Here is a 16109-nt window from a genome sequence, read left to right as displayed (position 1 = left end):
AATCAACAAGTATACAACAACCAATTTAAGTACACCAAAATACAATTGACAAAGATGATGTTCACCAGTCAAAAGAACATAGTCCGTCATCAGAATATTTTAACAGTATTCACCCTCCCATCCCTACGCAAGACTCCATCTGGGCTATTAGTTTAGTACATGCCCTTATACCCTAGCTAAAGCACAACATAACCAACCAAGGTGAACCCCAAATATAATACAGGCTTAATGAACAGCAAAGAGATCCATATACTGAAACGAACTAGGACAAAGAGCCTGCCCTCGAGGGGTTTGTATGTTGAAAACACGATACACACAAAAAAAAAATTGGGTTTGGTTTTCCCCTCCTTCCCTATAACCCTCCCAACACCCTAACAGCTATGATTCAGTATGAAAGAGAATCTAATATCCAAATAATAAAGAGATAGTGCATAGAAACTCACCCCAGCCCCCCCCAGGAAACTAAAGAGAGTTTATCACAAGGCTACACTCTCGCGGAGTCAAAGAGTGTATATATGGACCCCATATGGAAAGAAAACGTGTTCTACTCTTTGGGGACGAACATGCTCCCCTCTGTTCCGATTATGCCAATGTCAGTAATCTAGGGGTTGCTCACTCTTCCAGCCACTCAAAATAACTCACTTGTCTAAAATACAAGCTTTATAAATCAATTGTTGAGCGCCTGTATTCTGCAAGGTGAATACTTCAGATTTATCCAAAAGAGCTCCAAGAGGGGAAAATGAAATGTGTGAGCCCAACAAAACTTCTAAATAGTGGAAAATAGCAGACCAAAATGCCTTTACCAAAAAACACTCACAGAGAAAGTCAAAGAATGAGCCCGGACTTCGTTGACATTTTCAGCATAAAGGCGTGTCAGTACCCCTCATCTTAAATATGTGACTTGGTGAGATACGCTTTATGTAAAACTCTAAACTGACATTCCATGAGTTCCACACTCACTGCCAGGGTGGGAATACGGGACACCAACAAATCTAGAGCGATTAGGCCGATCCAAATCCTGCACCCAGTGGAGTCGAAGGACCACCCTGTCCCTCTAGGGGGAGAGTACATTATCATCATTTATTGCATTTGTATCCCACATTTTCCCACCTATTTGCAGGCTCAATGTGGCTTACATAGTTTTGTTAAATTACATTGTGGCTTACATAATTTTAATAACATTGTCATTTCAGTTTGTCAACCAGATACAGAGAGCCTATCCCCCTTAACCAAAGCAAAGAATGCTCGCATGTGATGACAATGTCAAGCCCCCCAATGCCTCCCTACTTAAAGAACCAATATAATGAATATAAAGAACCAATATAATGAGATAATTGGTTATAGGCATAGGTGTTATTGAAATCTATGTTTACACCCAACGCCCCTAAACTCAACATAGAGCCTGTACTATTCATAACATGTTCTAGTCTCGTAATGCCTAAACGTCCCCATTTCCGAAAAGTATTGTTCTCATTACCCAGGGAAAACAGCAAATTACCGTGAATCAGCAACAGATCTGACATACCCGGGTCTACGCCCCAGTATCTGGTACAAAAATTGCATTAATAGAGGTGTTAGTACCAAGTGATTATTCTGTGAATCCTATGGAGACAGAGAAGATCCTTGACTACCAAGAAATGCAGTCAGAAACCAAGAAAATGTGACAGAAAGAAACCACATTTTGGGTTCCACAGGCTTAAAGGAATTTTCGATCACACCTGGTTAGGTTTCTTATCATATGCTACATCTTATGAGTTCCAGAGGGAAGCTCTCTTTGGCATAATGCAAGTACTACAATGAGCATCAGCAAAACATTTAAGAAACTGAGATTAAACTTAGCAGCAAAGTTCATTACCATCATGATGTGTGCAAAGCTAACCCGTTTGTAGACAGTACAGTCTCTCATGCACACACATAGGCCTGGCCATAAGCCAGACAATAATATATTTCCCAAGGCCAAAGACAGTACTCAGATCACTCCAGTGAGAAGTTAACCTAGTAAGCTTCTCAACAAGAAGTCAAAGGGCAGATGGCCCTGACCCTGTAATGACAAGGCAATAATAGGACTGAACTGAGGTGCAGGAGAATGGTAGAACTCTTACCTTCTCTGCGAGTCCATTGAATTTGGCCAAGATGCTGAAGAGTGGCACCTGTGGGATGATGAGCTGTTCTTTCTCATCCTTGTACAGTGGGGCAGTGGGCAGGTCCAGGGTCAGGTACATGAATGTGGATTCCACCATTGTTTCCTGATACTCCTCATTGAGCAATAGCTGCTCCTTCTCTTCTGCAGGCTGGCAAGAAAACACACAAGGTCAGCACAGCAAAGCCCCAGCATACAAAAGAGAAACAGAACATTTACCAGTCACGCAACAAGATTAACTAATAAGCACTAATGCCATCAATACGCATCATTAGTAACTAGGTCCCACAGCACTATGTGGTAAAATAATACAAATTAAGCATTTGTGCACATTAGTAACTTTAGCTGAAGGTTTGGGGAAGAGAAAACAGCCCAGGAACTTTATTTTTATGAAAACTATTATACTTTTGAATTTGTACAATTGTCCTGTTCTGACACAGCCACAGTTCTGCTAATCCACCTCACTTCTGCCCTGCAGCACCCTCATATATCTGTGAATAACAGTAAAATGCTAGTGGGTGGCAAAGCAAAAAAGATCACCAAAGTTTTTTTTCTTATGTGAAAGCTAACAGATAAAGCCTGGGATATTCTCCCAGAGTGAGGATCCAAATCCTGATTCTGGTGTCCTATTTGGTAGGTAGGTTACATGCAGTACTGGAAAGGGCTCTTCAGCTTGGAAAAAAAGGCGGCTGAGGGGAGATATGATAGAGGTCTACAAAATAATGAGTGGAGTTGAACGGGTAGATGTGAAGTGTCTGTTCACGCTTTCCAAAAATACTAGGACTAGGGGGCATGCGATGAAGCTACAATGTAGTAAATTTATAACAAATCGGAGAAAATGTTTCTTCACTCAACGTGTAATTAAACTCGAATTCGTTGCCAGAGAATGTGGTAAAGGCAGTTAGCTTAGCGGAGTTTAAAAAAGGTTTGGATGGCTTCCTAATGGAAAAGTCCGTAGACCGTTATTAAATGGACTTGGGGAAAATCCACTATTTCTGGGATAAGCAGTATAAAATGTTTTGTACATTTTTGAGATCTTGCCAGGTATTTGTGACCTGGATTGGCCACTGTTGGAAACAGGATGCTGGGCTCGATGGACCTTTGGTCTTTCCCAGTATGGCAATACTTATGTACATACAAAATGGCTGCATTTTTTATAAAAGAAAAGAAGAAAAAAAAAAAACACTTTACCAGATCTGGGTGTGGAAGCTTTTTGGTGAATATGCGCATGGATCCTTGGAACACATCTGTCACAATTGCTGGAGAGGAAAGAGAAAACCTTTTAATCTCACACAGTCACCGGAATTTAGAAAACCTTAGGCTTACTGGGCAGCCCAATTACAGGGGACCAAAACTCATTCAAAAACTAGCAAAATCTCCTCCATTTAAAACAACCTAAGTTTATCAAAGAAAGAAATTTCAATAGCAGAAAACCACTCGTATCTGAAACAACACAGCAAATGACAGTTTCAAAAATGTATTCAATGACAGTACCAAATGTAATCATACAAAGGGCCTGAGTTTGATTCCTGGGGCAGGCTTCTCCTCAGATTGGCCAGGGTTTGGGATGCTATGAAAGGGTATGATACATACCTGTAGCAGTTGTTCTCCGAGGACAGCAGGCTGATTGTTCTCACGACTGGGTTGACGTCCGCGGCAGCCCCCACCAACCGGAAGAAGCTTCGCGGGACGGTCGGCACGCAGGGCACGCCCACCGCGCATGCGCGGCCGTCTTCCCGCCCGTGCGCGACCGCTCCCGCCAGTTGAATGACTAGCAAAAGATGAAACACACAACTCCAAAGGGGAGGAGGGAGGGTAGGTGAGAACAATCAGCCTGCTGTCCTCGGAGAACAACTGCTACAGGTATGTATCATACCCTTTCTCCGAGGACAAGCAGGCTGCTTGTTCTCACGACTGGGGTATCCCTAGCTCTCAGGCTCACTCAAAACAAGAACCCAGGTCAATTGAACCTCGCAACGGCGAGGGAACAACAGAAATTGACCTACGAAGAACAACTAACTGAGAGTGCAGCCTGACCAGAATAAATTCGGGTCCTGGAGGGTGGAGTTGGATTTACACCCCAAACAGATTCTGCAGCACCGACTGCCCGAACCGACTGTCGCGTCGGGTATCCTGCTGGAGGCAGTAATGAGATGTGAATGTGTGGACAGATGACCACGTCGCAGCCTTGCAGATCTCTTCAATAGTGGCTGACTTCAAGTGGGCCACCGACGCTGCCATGGCTCTGACACTATGAGCCGTGACATGACCCTCAAGAGTCAGCCCAGCCTGGGCGTAAGTGAAGGAAATGCAGTCTGCTAGCCAATTGGAGATGGTGCGTTTCCCGACAGCGACCCCTAGCCTGTTAGGGTCGAAAGAAATAAACAATTGGGCGGACTGTCTGTTGGGCTGTGTCCGCTCCAAGTAGAAGGCCAATGCTCTCTTGCAGTCCAATGTGTGCAACTGACGTTCAGCAGGGCGGGTATGCGGCCTGGGGAAGAATGTTGGCAAGACAATTGACTGGTTAAGATGGAACTCCGACACCACCTTCGGCAGGAACTTTGGGTGGGTGCGGAGCACTACTCTGTTGTGATGAAATTTGGTATATGGAGCATGAGCTACCAGGGCTTGAAGCTCACTGACCCTACGAGCTGAAGTAACTGCCACCAAGAAAATGACCTTCCAGGTCAAGTACCTCAGATGGCAGGTATTCAGTGGCTCAAAAGGAGGTTTCATCAGCTGGGTGAGGACGACGTTGAGATCCCATGACACAGTAGGAGGCTTGATAGGGGGCTTTGACAAAAGCAAACCTCTCATGAATCGAACGACTAAAGGCTCTCCAGAGATGGCTTCACCTTCCACACGATAATGGTAAGCACTAATCGCACTAAGGTGATTCCTTACTGAGTTGGTCTTGAGGCCAGACTCTGATAAGTGCAGAAGGTATTCAAGCAGGTTCTGTGCAGGGCAAGAACGAGGTTCTAGGGCCTTGCTCTCACACCAAACGACAAACCTCCTCCACTTGAAAAAGTAACTCTTTTTAGTGGAATCCTTCCTAGAGGCAAGCAAGACCCGGGAGACACCCTCAGACAGACCCAACGCAGCGAAGTCTACGCCCTCAACATCCAGGCCGTGAGAGCCAGGGATTGAAGGTTGGGGTGCAGCAACGCTCCGTCGTTCTGCGAAATGAGAGTCGGAAAACACTCCAATCTCCACGGTTCTTCGGAGGACAACCCCAGAAGAAGAGGGAACCAGATCTGACGGGGCCAAAAGGGCGCTATCAGAATCATGGTGCCGCGGTCTTGCTTGAGCTTCAGTAAGGTCTTCCCCACCAAAGGTATGGGAGGATAAGCATACAGGAGGCCGGTCCCCCAATGAAGGAGAAAGGCATCTGACGCTAGCCTGCCGTGTGTCTGAAGCCTGGAACAGAACAGAGGCAGCTTGTGGTTGGTCTGAGAGGCGAAAAGATCCACCGAGGGGGTGCCCCACTCTCGGAAGATCTTGCGTACCACTCTGGAATGGAGCGACCACTCGTGCGGTTGCATGACTCTGCTCAGTCTGTCGGCCAGACTGTTGTTTACGCCTGCCAGGTACGTGGCTTGGAGAAGCATGCCGAAGCGACACGCCCAACGCCACATACCGACGGCTTCCTGACACAGGGGGCGAGATCCGGTGCCCCCCTGCTTGTTGACGTAATACATTGCAACCTGATTGTCTGTCCGAATTTGGATAATTTGGCAGGACAGCCGATCTCTGAAAGCCTTCAGTGCGTTCCAGATCGCTCGGAGCTCCAGGAGGTTGATCTGCAGATCCTTTTCCTGGAGGGACCACAGACCCTGGGTGTGAAGCCCATCGACATGGGCTCCCCACCCCAGGCGGGATGCATCCGTCGTCAGCACTTTCGTGGGCTGCGGAATTTGGAATGGACGTCCCAGGGTCAAATTGGTCCGTATGGTCCACCAGAGCAGTGAAGTGCGGCAACTGGTGGAGAGGCGGATGACATCCTCTAGATTCCCGGTGGCTTGGAACCACTGGGAAGCTAGGGTCCATTGAGCAGATCTCATGTGAAGACGAGCCATGGGAGTCACATGAACTGTGGAGGCCATATGACCCAGAAGTCTCAACATCTGCCGAGCTGTGATCTGCTGAGACGCTCTGGTCTGCGAAGCCAGGGCCAAGAGATTGGTGGCCCTCGCTTCGGGAAGGTAGGCCTGAACCGTCTGGGAATTCAGCAGCGCTCCTATGAATTCCAGAGACTGAGTTGGCTGGAGATGGGACTTTGGGTAATTTATCACAAACCCCAGCAGCTCCAGAAGTTGAATAGTGCACTGCATGGACCGGAGGGCTCCTGCCTTCGAGGTGTTCTTGACCAGCCAATCGTCGAGATATGGGAACACGTGCACTCCCAGCTTGCGTAGGTAGGCCGCTACCACCACGAGGCACTTTGTAAACACTCGTGGGGCAGAGGCGAGCCCAAAGGGCAGCACACAATACTGAAAGTGCCGTGCGCCCAGGCGGAATCTGAGATACTGTCTGTGAGCTGGCAGTATCGGGATGTGAGTGTATGCGTCCTTTAAATCCAGGGAACATAGCCAATCGTTTTTCTGAATCATTGGCAGAAGGGTGCCCAAGGAAAGCATCCTGAACTTTTCTTTGACCAGGAATTTGTTCAGGCCTCTCAGGTCTAGGATGGGACGCATCCCCCCTGTTTTCTTTTCCACAAGGAAGTACCTGGAATAGAATCCCTGCCCTTCCTGCCCGGGTGGTACGGGCTCGACCGCATTGGCGCTGAGAAGGGCGGAGAGTTCCTCTGCAAGTACCTGCTTGTGATGGGAGCTGAAAGACTGAGCTCCCGGAGGACAATTTGGAGGCAGGGAGGTCAAATTCAGGGCGTATCCGCACCGCACTATTTGGAGAACCCACTGGTCGGAGGTTATGAGAGGCCACCTTTGGTGAAAGAATTTTAACCTCCCTCCGACCGGCAGGTCGTCCGGTACGGACACTTGTAGGGCGGCTATGTTCCCGTGGATCCAGTCAAAAGCCCGTCCCCGGCTTTTGCTGTGGAGGCGCAGGGGGCTGCTTAGGCGCACGCTGTTGACGGGAACGAGCGCGCTGGGGCTGTCCCTGTGCCTGACGAGGCCTTCGGGCCGGCTGGTTGTACCTACGCTTCGCAAAAGAATAGGGTGCAGCCTGCCGAGCCCGGGAAAAACGCCCGCCCGCGGGGGCGGGTGCTGAAGGCGCCCGGTGGGAGAGCTTGTCGAGAGCGGTTTCCCGCTGATGCAGTTGGTCAACCATCTGCTCGACCTTCTACGCCAAAAATATTATCCCCCCGGCAAGGGACGTCAGCCAGTCTCTGCTGGGTGCGGTTGTCCAGGTCAGAGGCACGCAGCCATGAGAGCCTGCGCATCACTATACCTTGGGCCGCAGCACGAGATGCCACGTCACAGGTGTCAAAAATCCCCCTGGACAGGAACTTTCTGCACGCCTTCAGCTGCCTGACCACCTCCTGATATGGCCTGGACTGCTCCGGCGGGAGCTTATCGACCAGGTCCGCCAGCTGTTGCACATTGGTCCGCATGTGGATGCTCATATAGAGCAGGTAAGATTGGATGCGGGTCACGAGCATGGAGGATTGGTAGGCCTTCCTCCCAAATGAGTCCAGAGTGCGAGACTCCCGCCCCGGGGGCGCCGAGGCGGTATCCCTCGAACTCCGTGCCCTCTTGAGAGCAGAATCCACGACCGCTGAGTCATGGGGCAACTGGGGCCGCATGAGCTCTGGGTCAGAGTGGATCCTGTACTGGGACTCTGCTTTCTTGGGAATGGTGGGGTTAGTTAGTGGTCGCACCCAGTTCCGAAGCAGCGTCTCCTTCAGGACATTGTGCAGCGGTACCGTGGAGGACTCTCTAGGTGGTGATGGATAGTCGAGGACCTCGAGCATCTCGGCCCTCGGCTCTTCCACAGAGACCACGGGAAAGGGAATGCTTATAGACATATCCCGCACAAAGGAGGCAAAGGAGAGGACTCTCAGGAGGTGAGAGCTTCCTCTCCGGTGACGGCGTGGGGTCCGAGGGAAGGCCCGTAGACTCCTCTGAGGAGAAATATCTCGGGTCCTCCTCTTCCCCCCACGAGTCCTCATCCTCGGTATCGGACATTAGCTCATGTAGCTGAGTCCGGTACCGGGCCCGGCTCGACGTCGAGGCACCGAGGTCTCGGTGTCGTCGAGCGGTAGACTCCCGCGCCGGCGGGGACGGAGCTCCCTCCATCGACGTCGACGGGGACTCCACCTGCGTGGCGGTCGAGACCGGCACCGCAAGCGGCGGCGGTGTCGACAGCCCCGGCGCCGGGCTAGAGCTCGCCGGCGCCACAGTCATCGGCGCCGGGGGCGCAAGCACCCCCGACGCCGGCACAGCCTGGCGCATCAGCCCTTCCAGGATCCCCGGAAGGATGGCTCTGAGGCACTCGTCCAGGCCCGCTGCCGGGAAAGGCGGTGGGGCCGGTAAGGGTGTCGGTGCCAGAAGCTGCTGGGGGCCAGGAGACGGCACCGAGGTGCCGGAACCCCGACGCGTCGGTACCTCCACCACCGACGGAGATCTCTCCTCTCTGCGATGACGCTTCGGCGTCGACTCCCCTTCAGGGTGCACCGAGGGCTCCCGGTGACGGCGCTTCTTATCTTTTTTCCGGTGCACGTCACCGGCGCCGGAGGGCATGGAGGAGGAGGAGGTCGATCCCCCTCGGTCTCGAGGTACCGGGTCCGACAGGGTTCGGTCCCGTGGCTCACGAGCTGAGGGAGTGACCGGGGCCGACAGCCCACGCGGCCTCTCAACCCCACTCTCACCGGCGGACCGGCGGGCCGACGGGACCTGTTCTCCTGGGGTCGCTGCCATCGGTGCCGATGTCTCGGGCATCGATACCGGTACCGAAGATCCGGCCTTCGATACCGATGCCGTCGAGGTCGACGTCGAGGGGCCGGCGCAAGTTCCAAAAAGACGGTCCCGCAGAACTTGCCTCGCAACCTGAGTCCGTTTCCGGAGACCGAGACACAGCGCGCACGACTTGAGATTGTGCTCCGGCCCGAGGCACTGGAGGCACCAAGCGTGGGTGTCGGTCTGCGAGATCGGCCGGCCGCAGCGACCACACTTTTTAAATCCACTCGGGACCTTCGAGGACATCGACGGAAAAATCGCGTCGGCGAAGTCAAAGTCGGCAATGGTGGCTAAAATCACACCACGAAAAAACTAGCCGACCGAGCGGCCACTAGGCCGCAACGAGGCGTCCCCGCTGGAAGCGAGGGAAAAGGGGAGCGCGTGCTCCACACGCGCGAAAATCTTTTTTTTTTTTTTTTTTTTTTTTTTTTTAACAATACGAAGAAAGAAAGAAAGAGGAACCGAACGGGTCAAAGCAACGATCCGCGTAAACGCGGTCGAAAAATCCGGCGGCTGAACGGAGAGAGAGGCGATTGCACAACTCTCTCCAGTCGCGGAAAAAAAGTAACTGGCGGGAGCGGTCGCGCACGGGCGGGAAGACGGCCGCGCATGCGCGGTGGGCGTGCCCTGCGTGCCGACCGTCCCGCGAAGCTTCTTCCGGTTGGTGGGGGCTGCCGCGGACGTCAACCCAGTCGTGAGAACAAGCAGCCTGCTTGTCCTCGGAGAAAGCAGTGTTTACAGACCTAAGGGGAAGAGGGTATGGAATCTTGGCCATCACACAATAGTGACACCTATTAACCAGGCTCAGGCTGCAAGCATACCAAGTTTCAGAGGGAGCAGTGGTCCCTGGCCAACAGCTATCACTGCAATGGCTGAACTAGGTAGGCCAGAGGTTATAAAATAGTGGAAACCCCCACCCATATAACTGCAATGAAGATTACATGAAAAGTAAGCTCACTAAAGGTTGGTTTTGAGGGGGAAATTCCAATATGCAAGAGAGTTAGAGGGCCACAAAAAAACAAAACCTCTCTACATACTAACACTGATATACAAAGCAATTCACCACATAAGTATACCCCTCTCCCAATCTCTTTGCTTAAGATCACACAGCAAGTGAGAAAGAAAGAAAGAGGTCTAAGAATCTAAGTCTCAATCACAGGGTCAAAGGTCATATAGGGGCTATTGATACTAAAGAAATGAAGAATTTCATGATACCATTTGCACCTGTGCTTACCTGCAACATAACTCCCTGATTCTTATTTCTGCCTGCAACTCTAGAGCTATTTAGTATTCTGGGCTATCATCACCACTTTGTCAAGATGCCTTTGCTGTTTACTGGTTTAATAAAGATACTTTCAAAAAAAAAAAAAAAAAACCCTTTCTAAACAAAACATTTAAAAAATTAACAGACACTAAAACTTAAACAACAGTAATTGCCCAGAGATTCATGTAATCAATCATCTAAATATACCATAGCACTGTAAAACAGAGATAGGACATGATAGGCAGGGTACCATATCAGCTCAATAGAAGTCTTTCACACACATAATACGTGGAGGAGTGGCCTAGTGGTTACAGCACTGGTCTTGCAATCCAGAGGTGGCCGGTTCAAATCCTGCTGCTGCTCCTTGTGATCTCGGGCAAGTCACTTAACCCTCCATTGCCTCAGGTACAAAATTAGATTGTGAGCCTTCCTGGGACAGAGAAACATCCAGTGTACCTGAATGTAACTCACCTTGAGCTACTACTGAAAAATGTGTGAGCAAAATCTAAATAAATAAATAAACTTGTCTTGCAATACCAATAATCATCAAGGACAAATAAGACATGTTATTTAAATCTTCCTTTGGCAAATTGGAAGGTGACTCTTCACGAAATGAAAAATAATCCAAGCCACATACTTCTTCTCTTTTTCGTCCCTCCAAGGGCCAAATTCAGAGCATTGAGGAACCAAGAAAGGAAGTCAACTCCATCACCTGCAGGGACAGGGAAGATGATGGACAAAAAAATATAGAAGGATTAGACACAAATATCTGATGAAATACAAATATTTAATACATCTTTTAAAACACTGCTAGCAAATTCAAACATGTATTAAAATCTGATTTGCCTACCCCACTCCACCCAACAGTTTTCACCCAAGGAAAGATTTGGTCTTACCTGCTAATTTTCTTTCCTTTCATCCAACCATATCAGTCCAGAACCAAATGGATTGTGCCCTTCAGCCAGCAGATGGAGAAAGAGACCAACGAGCTAGGAGCTCTGCTGTACAAAAGGTTCTATGCAGCCAAAGCACATCAGTATTCCTATAATCAAAACAAAAGGTGTACGAAAGAGAGAAAAACTGATTTGAGAAACTAAAAAACACCCAGGACTGCCTAGCAAAAAGGAACATTCAAAGAGGAATCCGTACATCAGGTGTCTAACTCGCTTTGGCAGCACATATACTAAAATTGGAATGATACAGAGAAATAAACAACCAACAACTCATTCCTCTGCTATTGGAAGGCAGTCTGGACTGGTCTAGTTGGACTGAAGGAAAGAAAATTATCAAGACAGACCAATTTTTCCTTCCTAGTCATCCTAACCGGACCAGTCCAGTCCAGAACCAATGGATAGAAAGAAGATGCTGCCTCTGAAAGCACTCCAGTGCCAAATACAGCTTAATTTTACCCTGTCAATCCAAATCTATAAACTTAGCAAAAAATGTAAAGGTCACATAGCAGCCTACAAATATCTGCTGGGGAAAAATTTTTTGACTCAGCCTAAGAGGATGCCATTCCCCTAGTTGAATGGACCTGAAGCCAAAGAATAACTTGGTGACCTTGGACACAGGCAGACGAAACTGCCTCCTTGAGCCAATGAGCAATGGTTGCTTTTGTAGTCACTTCATCTTTTTCAGCTCCAGCAAATAAAAAAACAAATTATCAGATGTATGAAATTCATTAGCTACTACTTAAATCAAATAATAAAACTCTATGAATATCCAAACACCAAAGAACCTTGTACTCTACACCCCAATCCTGTTTTGAAATAAAGGTAATGTTGGCGCAATAAAGATACACTCTTATTGAGGTGTTATTGGTTACCTGACACTTAGTATAAATTCTGGAAAAATGGGTCCCAGGTTCAAGCCTCAGCACCCGAAACATATGCGTATCATTTTCAGTGGAAATGGGCTTCAGCAAAACTCACTGCTGCAAACTTTGAACTATATTGTAGAAAGACAAAAGTGATGCATGAATCCTGGCAAAAAACAAATTAAAAGCAGCAAGAAAGAGAAGCAAAATACACTACCCTTAGGAATATGCATCAGTCCCAATGCAACAACAGACAGGAGATGGATGGGTAAACAAAAATGAAACCTACAGAGTTCCCTCCTGTTAAAAATGCACTGGCAGGGAAGAAGTGACCTTACCGTCTAAGATAGTTGTTTAAGCCAAACGCTCTCCACCCTCTAAGCTTCATTGCTGATAATTAGCAGCCCATTCAAAGGTGTCTGACTATTGCTAATATCAAGAAAGGCTCCCAGAGTAAGCTGCATCGAAACTGATGGCTCTTAAACAACAGGGAGTAAATCTAGCCCAATTTTCTTACTCCGCAGCAATGCAGACTCTGCGGTCGGGCTCGGCTATGATGGTGGATGCTCGAATGGCAGACGACCACGAGGAACCTCAATGCAACACTGGTGGGCTACAACAAGTGGATCCAGAGGCAACAGGAGCTATTTTTGAGTGGTTGCAAGAAATGAAATCTGACCTTAAGGTGGTTCGGGCCGAGCTATCCACTCTCGGATCTGACCTGCGGATAGAGCCGAACTTGGCAGGCGCATGGAGGAAACGGATCAACGCTTTTAAGAGCATTCAGAGGCTTTTGCACATATGGATAAGAGACTGGGAGAGCTACAAAAAGAAAATATGGAGCTGGCGTATAAAACAGAGACATGGAGAACAGGTCCCAGAGATGTAATATCCAAATACGAGGCTTACCCGAAACTCCTGAATATATAAATTGTGAGTCAATGCTGCAACGTGTGGCCAGTTCTTTATTATCGGAGGGAGGAACAGAGGTCCCAGCGGAACAGATCAAAATAATAAGAGCACACCAGACCCTGGGGAAAGCGCGTAATACTTCAGCCAGAGACATAGTGGCGTGCTTTCAGAGTTTTAAAGTAAAGGAGGCTGTTCTTAAAGCTGCTAAAGGTAAAGACAGTGTTATCTGGGACACGTACCACCTATCACTGTATCAGGATTTGGCTTCCTCCACTCTGAAGCGTCAAGGGGAGCTCTGCCTCCTTACTGAGCAACTGTGGAAAGAAGGAATACCTTATTGGTGGCAGTTTCCCTTTGCTCTGATATTCACCCACGAGGGGCAGCTGTATCATGTTTGCAAAAAGGAAGAGGCCTCCCTAATCCACCCGGGTCCGGGACAGGATCAGGATGGTGGAAAGGAACCACCTGTGCTGCATAAGGTTCAACATCGTCCTAAGTGGCAGAGAATCTCTAATAATAAAAGCCGCCGTCTACAACATCAGGCTTCTGCAACAAGAGTGGTAGGGGTTTCCCCGCGATGATTCTGGCCACACTCAAGTCACACTCCACTTGTCACACTCCAATAAAAGTAGTTGTGAAGTTTGAGACTCATGAGAGTCTTCTCTTAGGTGCTTTCTGGTATCTTCAAGCGTCCATTTAGACTACATGAGAGTCCTCGAAGGCTTGTCAGTAGATAGCGCTCTACATATCTGGACATTCTGTGCTACAAAAACTATTTTTTTTTAACTAATAGTCCTCTAAAAATAGTCTTCTGCTAATGGGGATGTAACATTTTTATTTATACTTTGCAACTTACAATCTTGGACCAGAGGGGTAAATGGTATAGACAATATTTTCTTGTGCTGGGCTGCGCTATTTGTTTAGTTGACAGTGCTCAGTTAAAGGCTTGGAAAGATGGGGAGGGGGGTGACCTCGCTTCTTCCTTGATGATTGTTGATAAACCCATAGGGAGGGGTATAGGAAGTCTGGGGAAGTGGTGGGAAGTGGGAGGATAGGTGGGTTTGGGGAGAGGAAGGGTCATATTTCTATCATTATTTCCTTTTGAGAATGGGGGGGGGGGATGGTTGGGTACACACATAACAAATATTTTGATAGAAGGTTTTGCATATAAGCTGGATGAGTTGGGGGAACAGATAGGTCAGGTGGTACGACATAGGGTTGTTATTTCTCTCAGAATATGGGTGATATTAAGATAGTCCTTGAACGTCAAAGGTTTAAATTCACCATATAAGAGACAATGTCTATTTAAGGAACTTTCTAGGTTGTCAACTACTATTTGCAGGAAACACATTTGTTGAGGTGTCACCAAAAGTCTCCTGCGCCATAGCAATATCTGCTGCAATTTTTTTGCCTCCCATCCTTCGGCAAAAACAAAAAAAAACAAACAAGAGGTTGGTATCTTGATTTCCGGGTCACTTCAACCACTAGAGAAGGGAGTCATATCAGATCCTAACAGTCGCTATCTGGCTGTTCAATTGGTCGTACTGGATAGTGTTTACAACCTGGTTTCCGTTTATGCCCCTAATGATGGCCAGAGGTCATTTTATATAGATTTGGAGAGATCGCTGCTTCAGTGGACTGAGGGATTCTGGGTTCTAGATGGGGATTTTAATGTGTTACTTCACCTAAGTTTAGATTCCTCTGGATAGCATTTATATAGACAGAAGGATCGGAAAGCTTTACAATTTTTGACAAATTTGGGGTTAATAGATACGTGGAGGTATTTTTCGGGTACAAACAAGCGATTTACGTATTACTCTGCTCCACATACCTCTTATTCACGTATATACTATTTTTTTTCTGGATAAAAATATTCTGTCAACTGTGGTAAAGCTTGATATTGAAAGTATAGTGTGGTCAGACCGTGCCCAATCTGGGTGCAATGTAGGGGACACCTACAAGATTTGAAATTATGCTTTTGGAGGTTGAATGAATCCCTCCTAGATGATGATAGGGTGATTCAGGACTTAAATAGGGAGATCCCTTTGTTCTTGACAGATATCCTCCCTTCCTGATGTTTCACTGAGGACTGTGTGGGATTGTTTTAAAGCATTTGTCCATTGTCGTCTGATTATGTGGGCTAGTAAGCTGAAGCGAGAGAAAGAGAAGGTCAGGACAGGGAATTACGAAAAGATCTCTCACAGCTAGAACATCGATGTGCACAGTCAACCACCCCTAAGCTGATGCATCAGATTCAGGAACGTCAGTCTTTGCAAGCTCTATGTGCGGGGGAGGTGGTAATCATATGAATAAAGTAAAGCAAGTGTTCTATGAAGAGGGAAATAAAAGCTAGTAGATTACTGGCGTCACAGTTGAAACAGCAGCGTTTGATGTCACATGTCACCTCTTTACGGATGTGGAAGGCAGGGAATATTTTAAACCTGAGGATACGAGAACTTGTTTTGTGTTTTTATAGAACCCTGTACACATCTGAAGCAACTGCAATGCCCCCTGAAATGCAGCACTATTTAGAAGGGGTTGATCTTCCACACCTTACAGAAAGTCAGGTAGAATTTCTAGATCAGGAGATACAGGTTGAGGAGGTTAGACGCGCAATTAGATCCCTGAAACCAGGCAAATCTCCTGGGCTAGATGGTCTCACGGCTAAGTTTTATTAAAAGTTTGGAGGGATGGTGGCTCCCTTTTTGATCCAGGTTTTCAATGCAATGTTAGAAGGGGAACCCTTTATTGCTTTGATGGGTGAAGCTGGTATCACTGTCTTACCTACGCCAGGCAAGGATGCAGGTTGTGCGGCTCCTACCAGCCGATCTCTTTCCTCAACCTAGATGTTAAACTGTTGGCTAGTGTTTTGGCTAATAAACGTAATACTCACATTTCTGACCTTAAACATATGGGCCAATGTGGGTTCATTCCCAACCACACAACTGTTGACAACATACATAGAGCAATTCAACTAAACTGGCAAGCAGCACAATCCAGGACACCTGTGGTAATACTGGCGATTGATGCCAAAAAGGAATTTGATCGAGTAGA

The 16109-nt window shown here is 47.8% G+C and overlaps 1 protein-coding gene across 1 annotated transcript in view; it reads right to left on the bottom strand.

The window, feature by feature from the left end:
• The window catches only part of USP39 (ubiquitin specific peptidase 39), a 113749-nt gene that overhangs the window by 58216 nt on the left and 39424 nt on the right, over positions 1–16109 (bottom strand). Inside the window, exons 7-9 of the mRNA XM_030201688.1 lie at positions 10965–11039; positions 3332–3399; positions 2103–2291 (exon numbers count right to left, since the gene is read on the bottom strand). Coding sequence (XP_030057548.1) covers positions 2103–2291; positions 3332–3399; positions 10965–11039 — 332 coding nt within the window. The remainder of the gene's footprint in view (positions 1–2102; positions 2292–3331; positions 3400–10964; positions 11040–16109) is intronic.

Source organism: Microcaecilia unicolor, chromosome 4 (assembly GCF_901765095.1).
Source record: "Microcaecilia unicolor chromosome 4, aMicUni1.1, whole genome shotgun sequence".
Classification (NCBI taxonomy): Eukaryota; Metazoa; Chordata; class Amphibia; order Gymnophiona; family Siphonopidae; genus Microcaecilia; species Microcaecilia unicolor.
The sequence above is the reverse complement of the archived record's forward strand: the minus strand, read 5'-3'. Positions and strand labels throughout refer to the sequence as shown.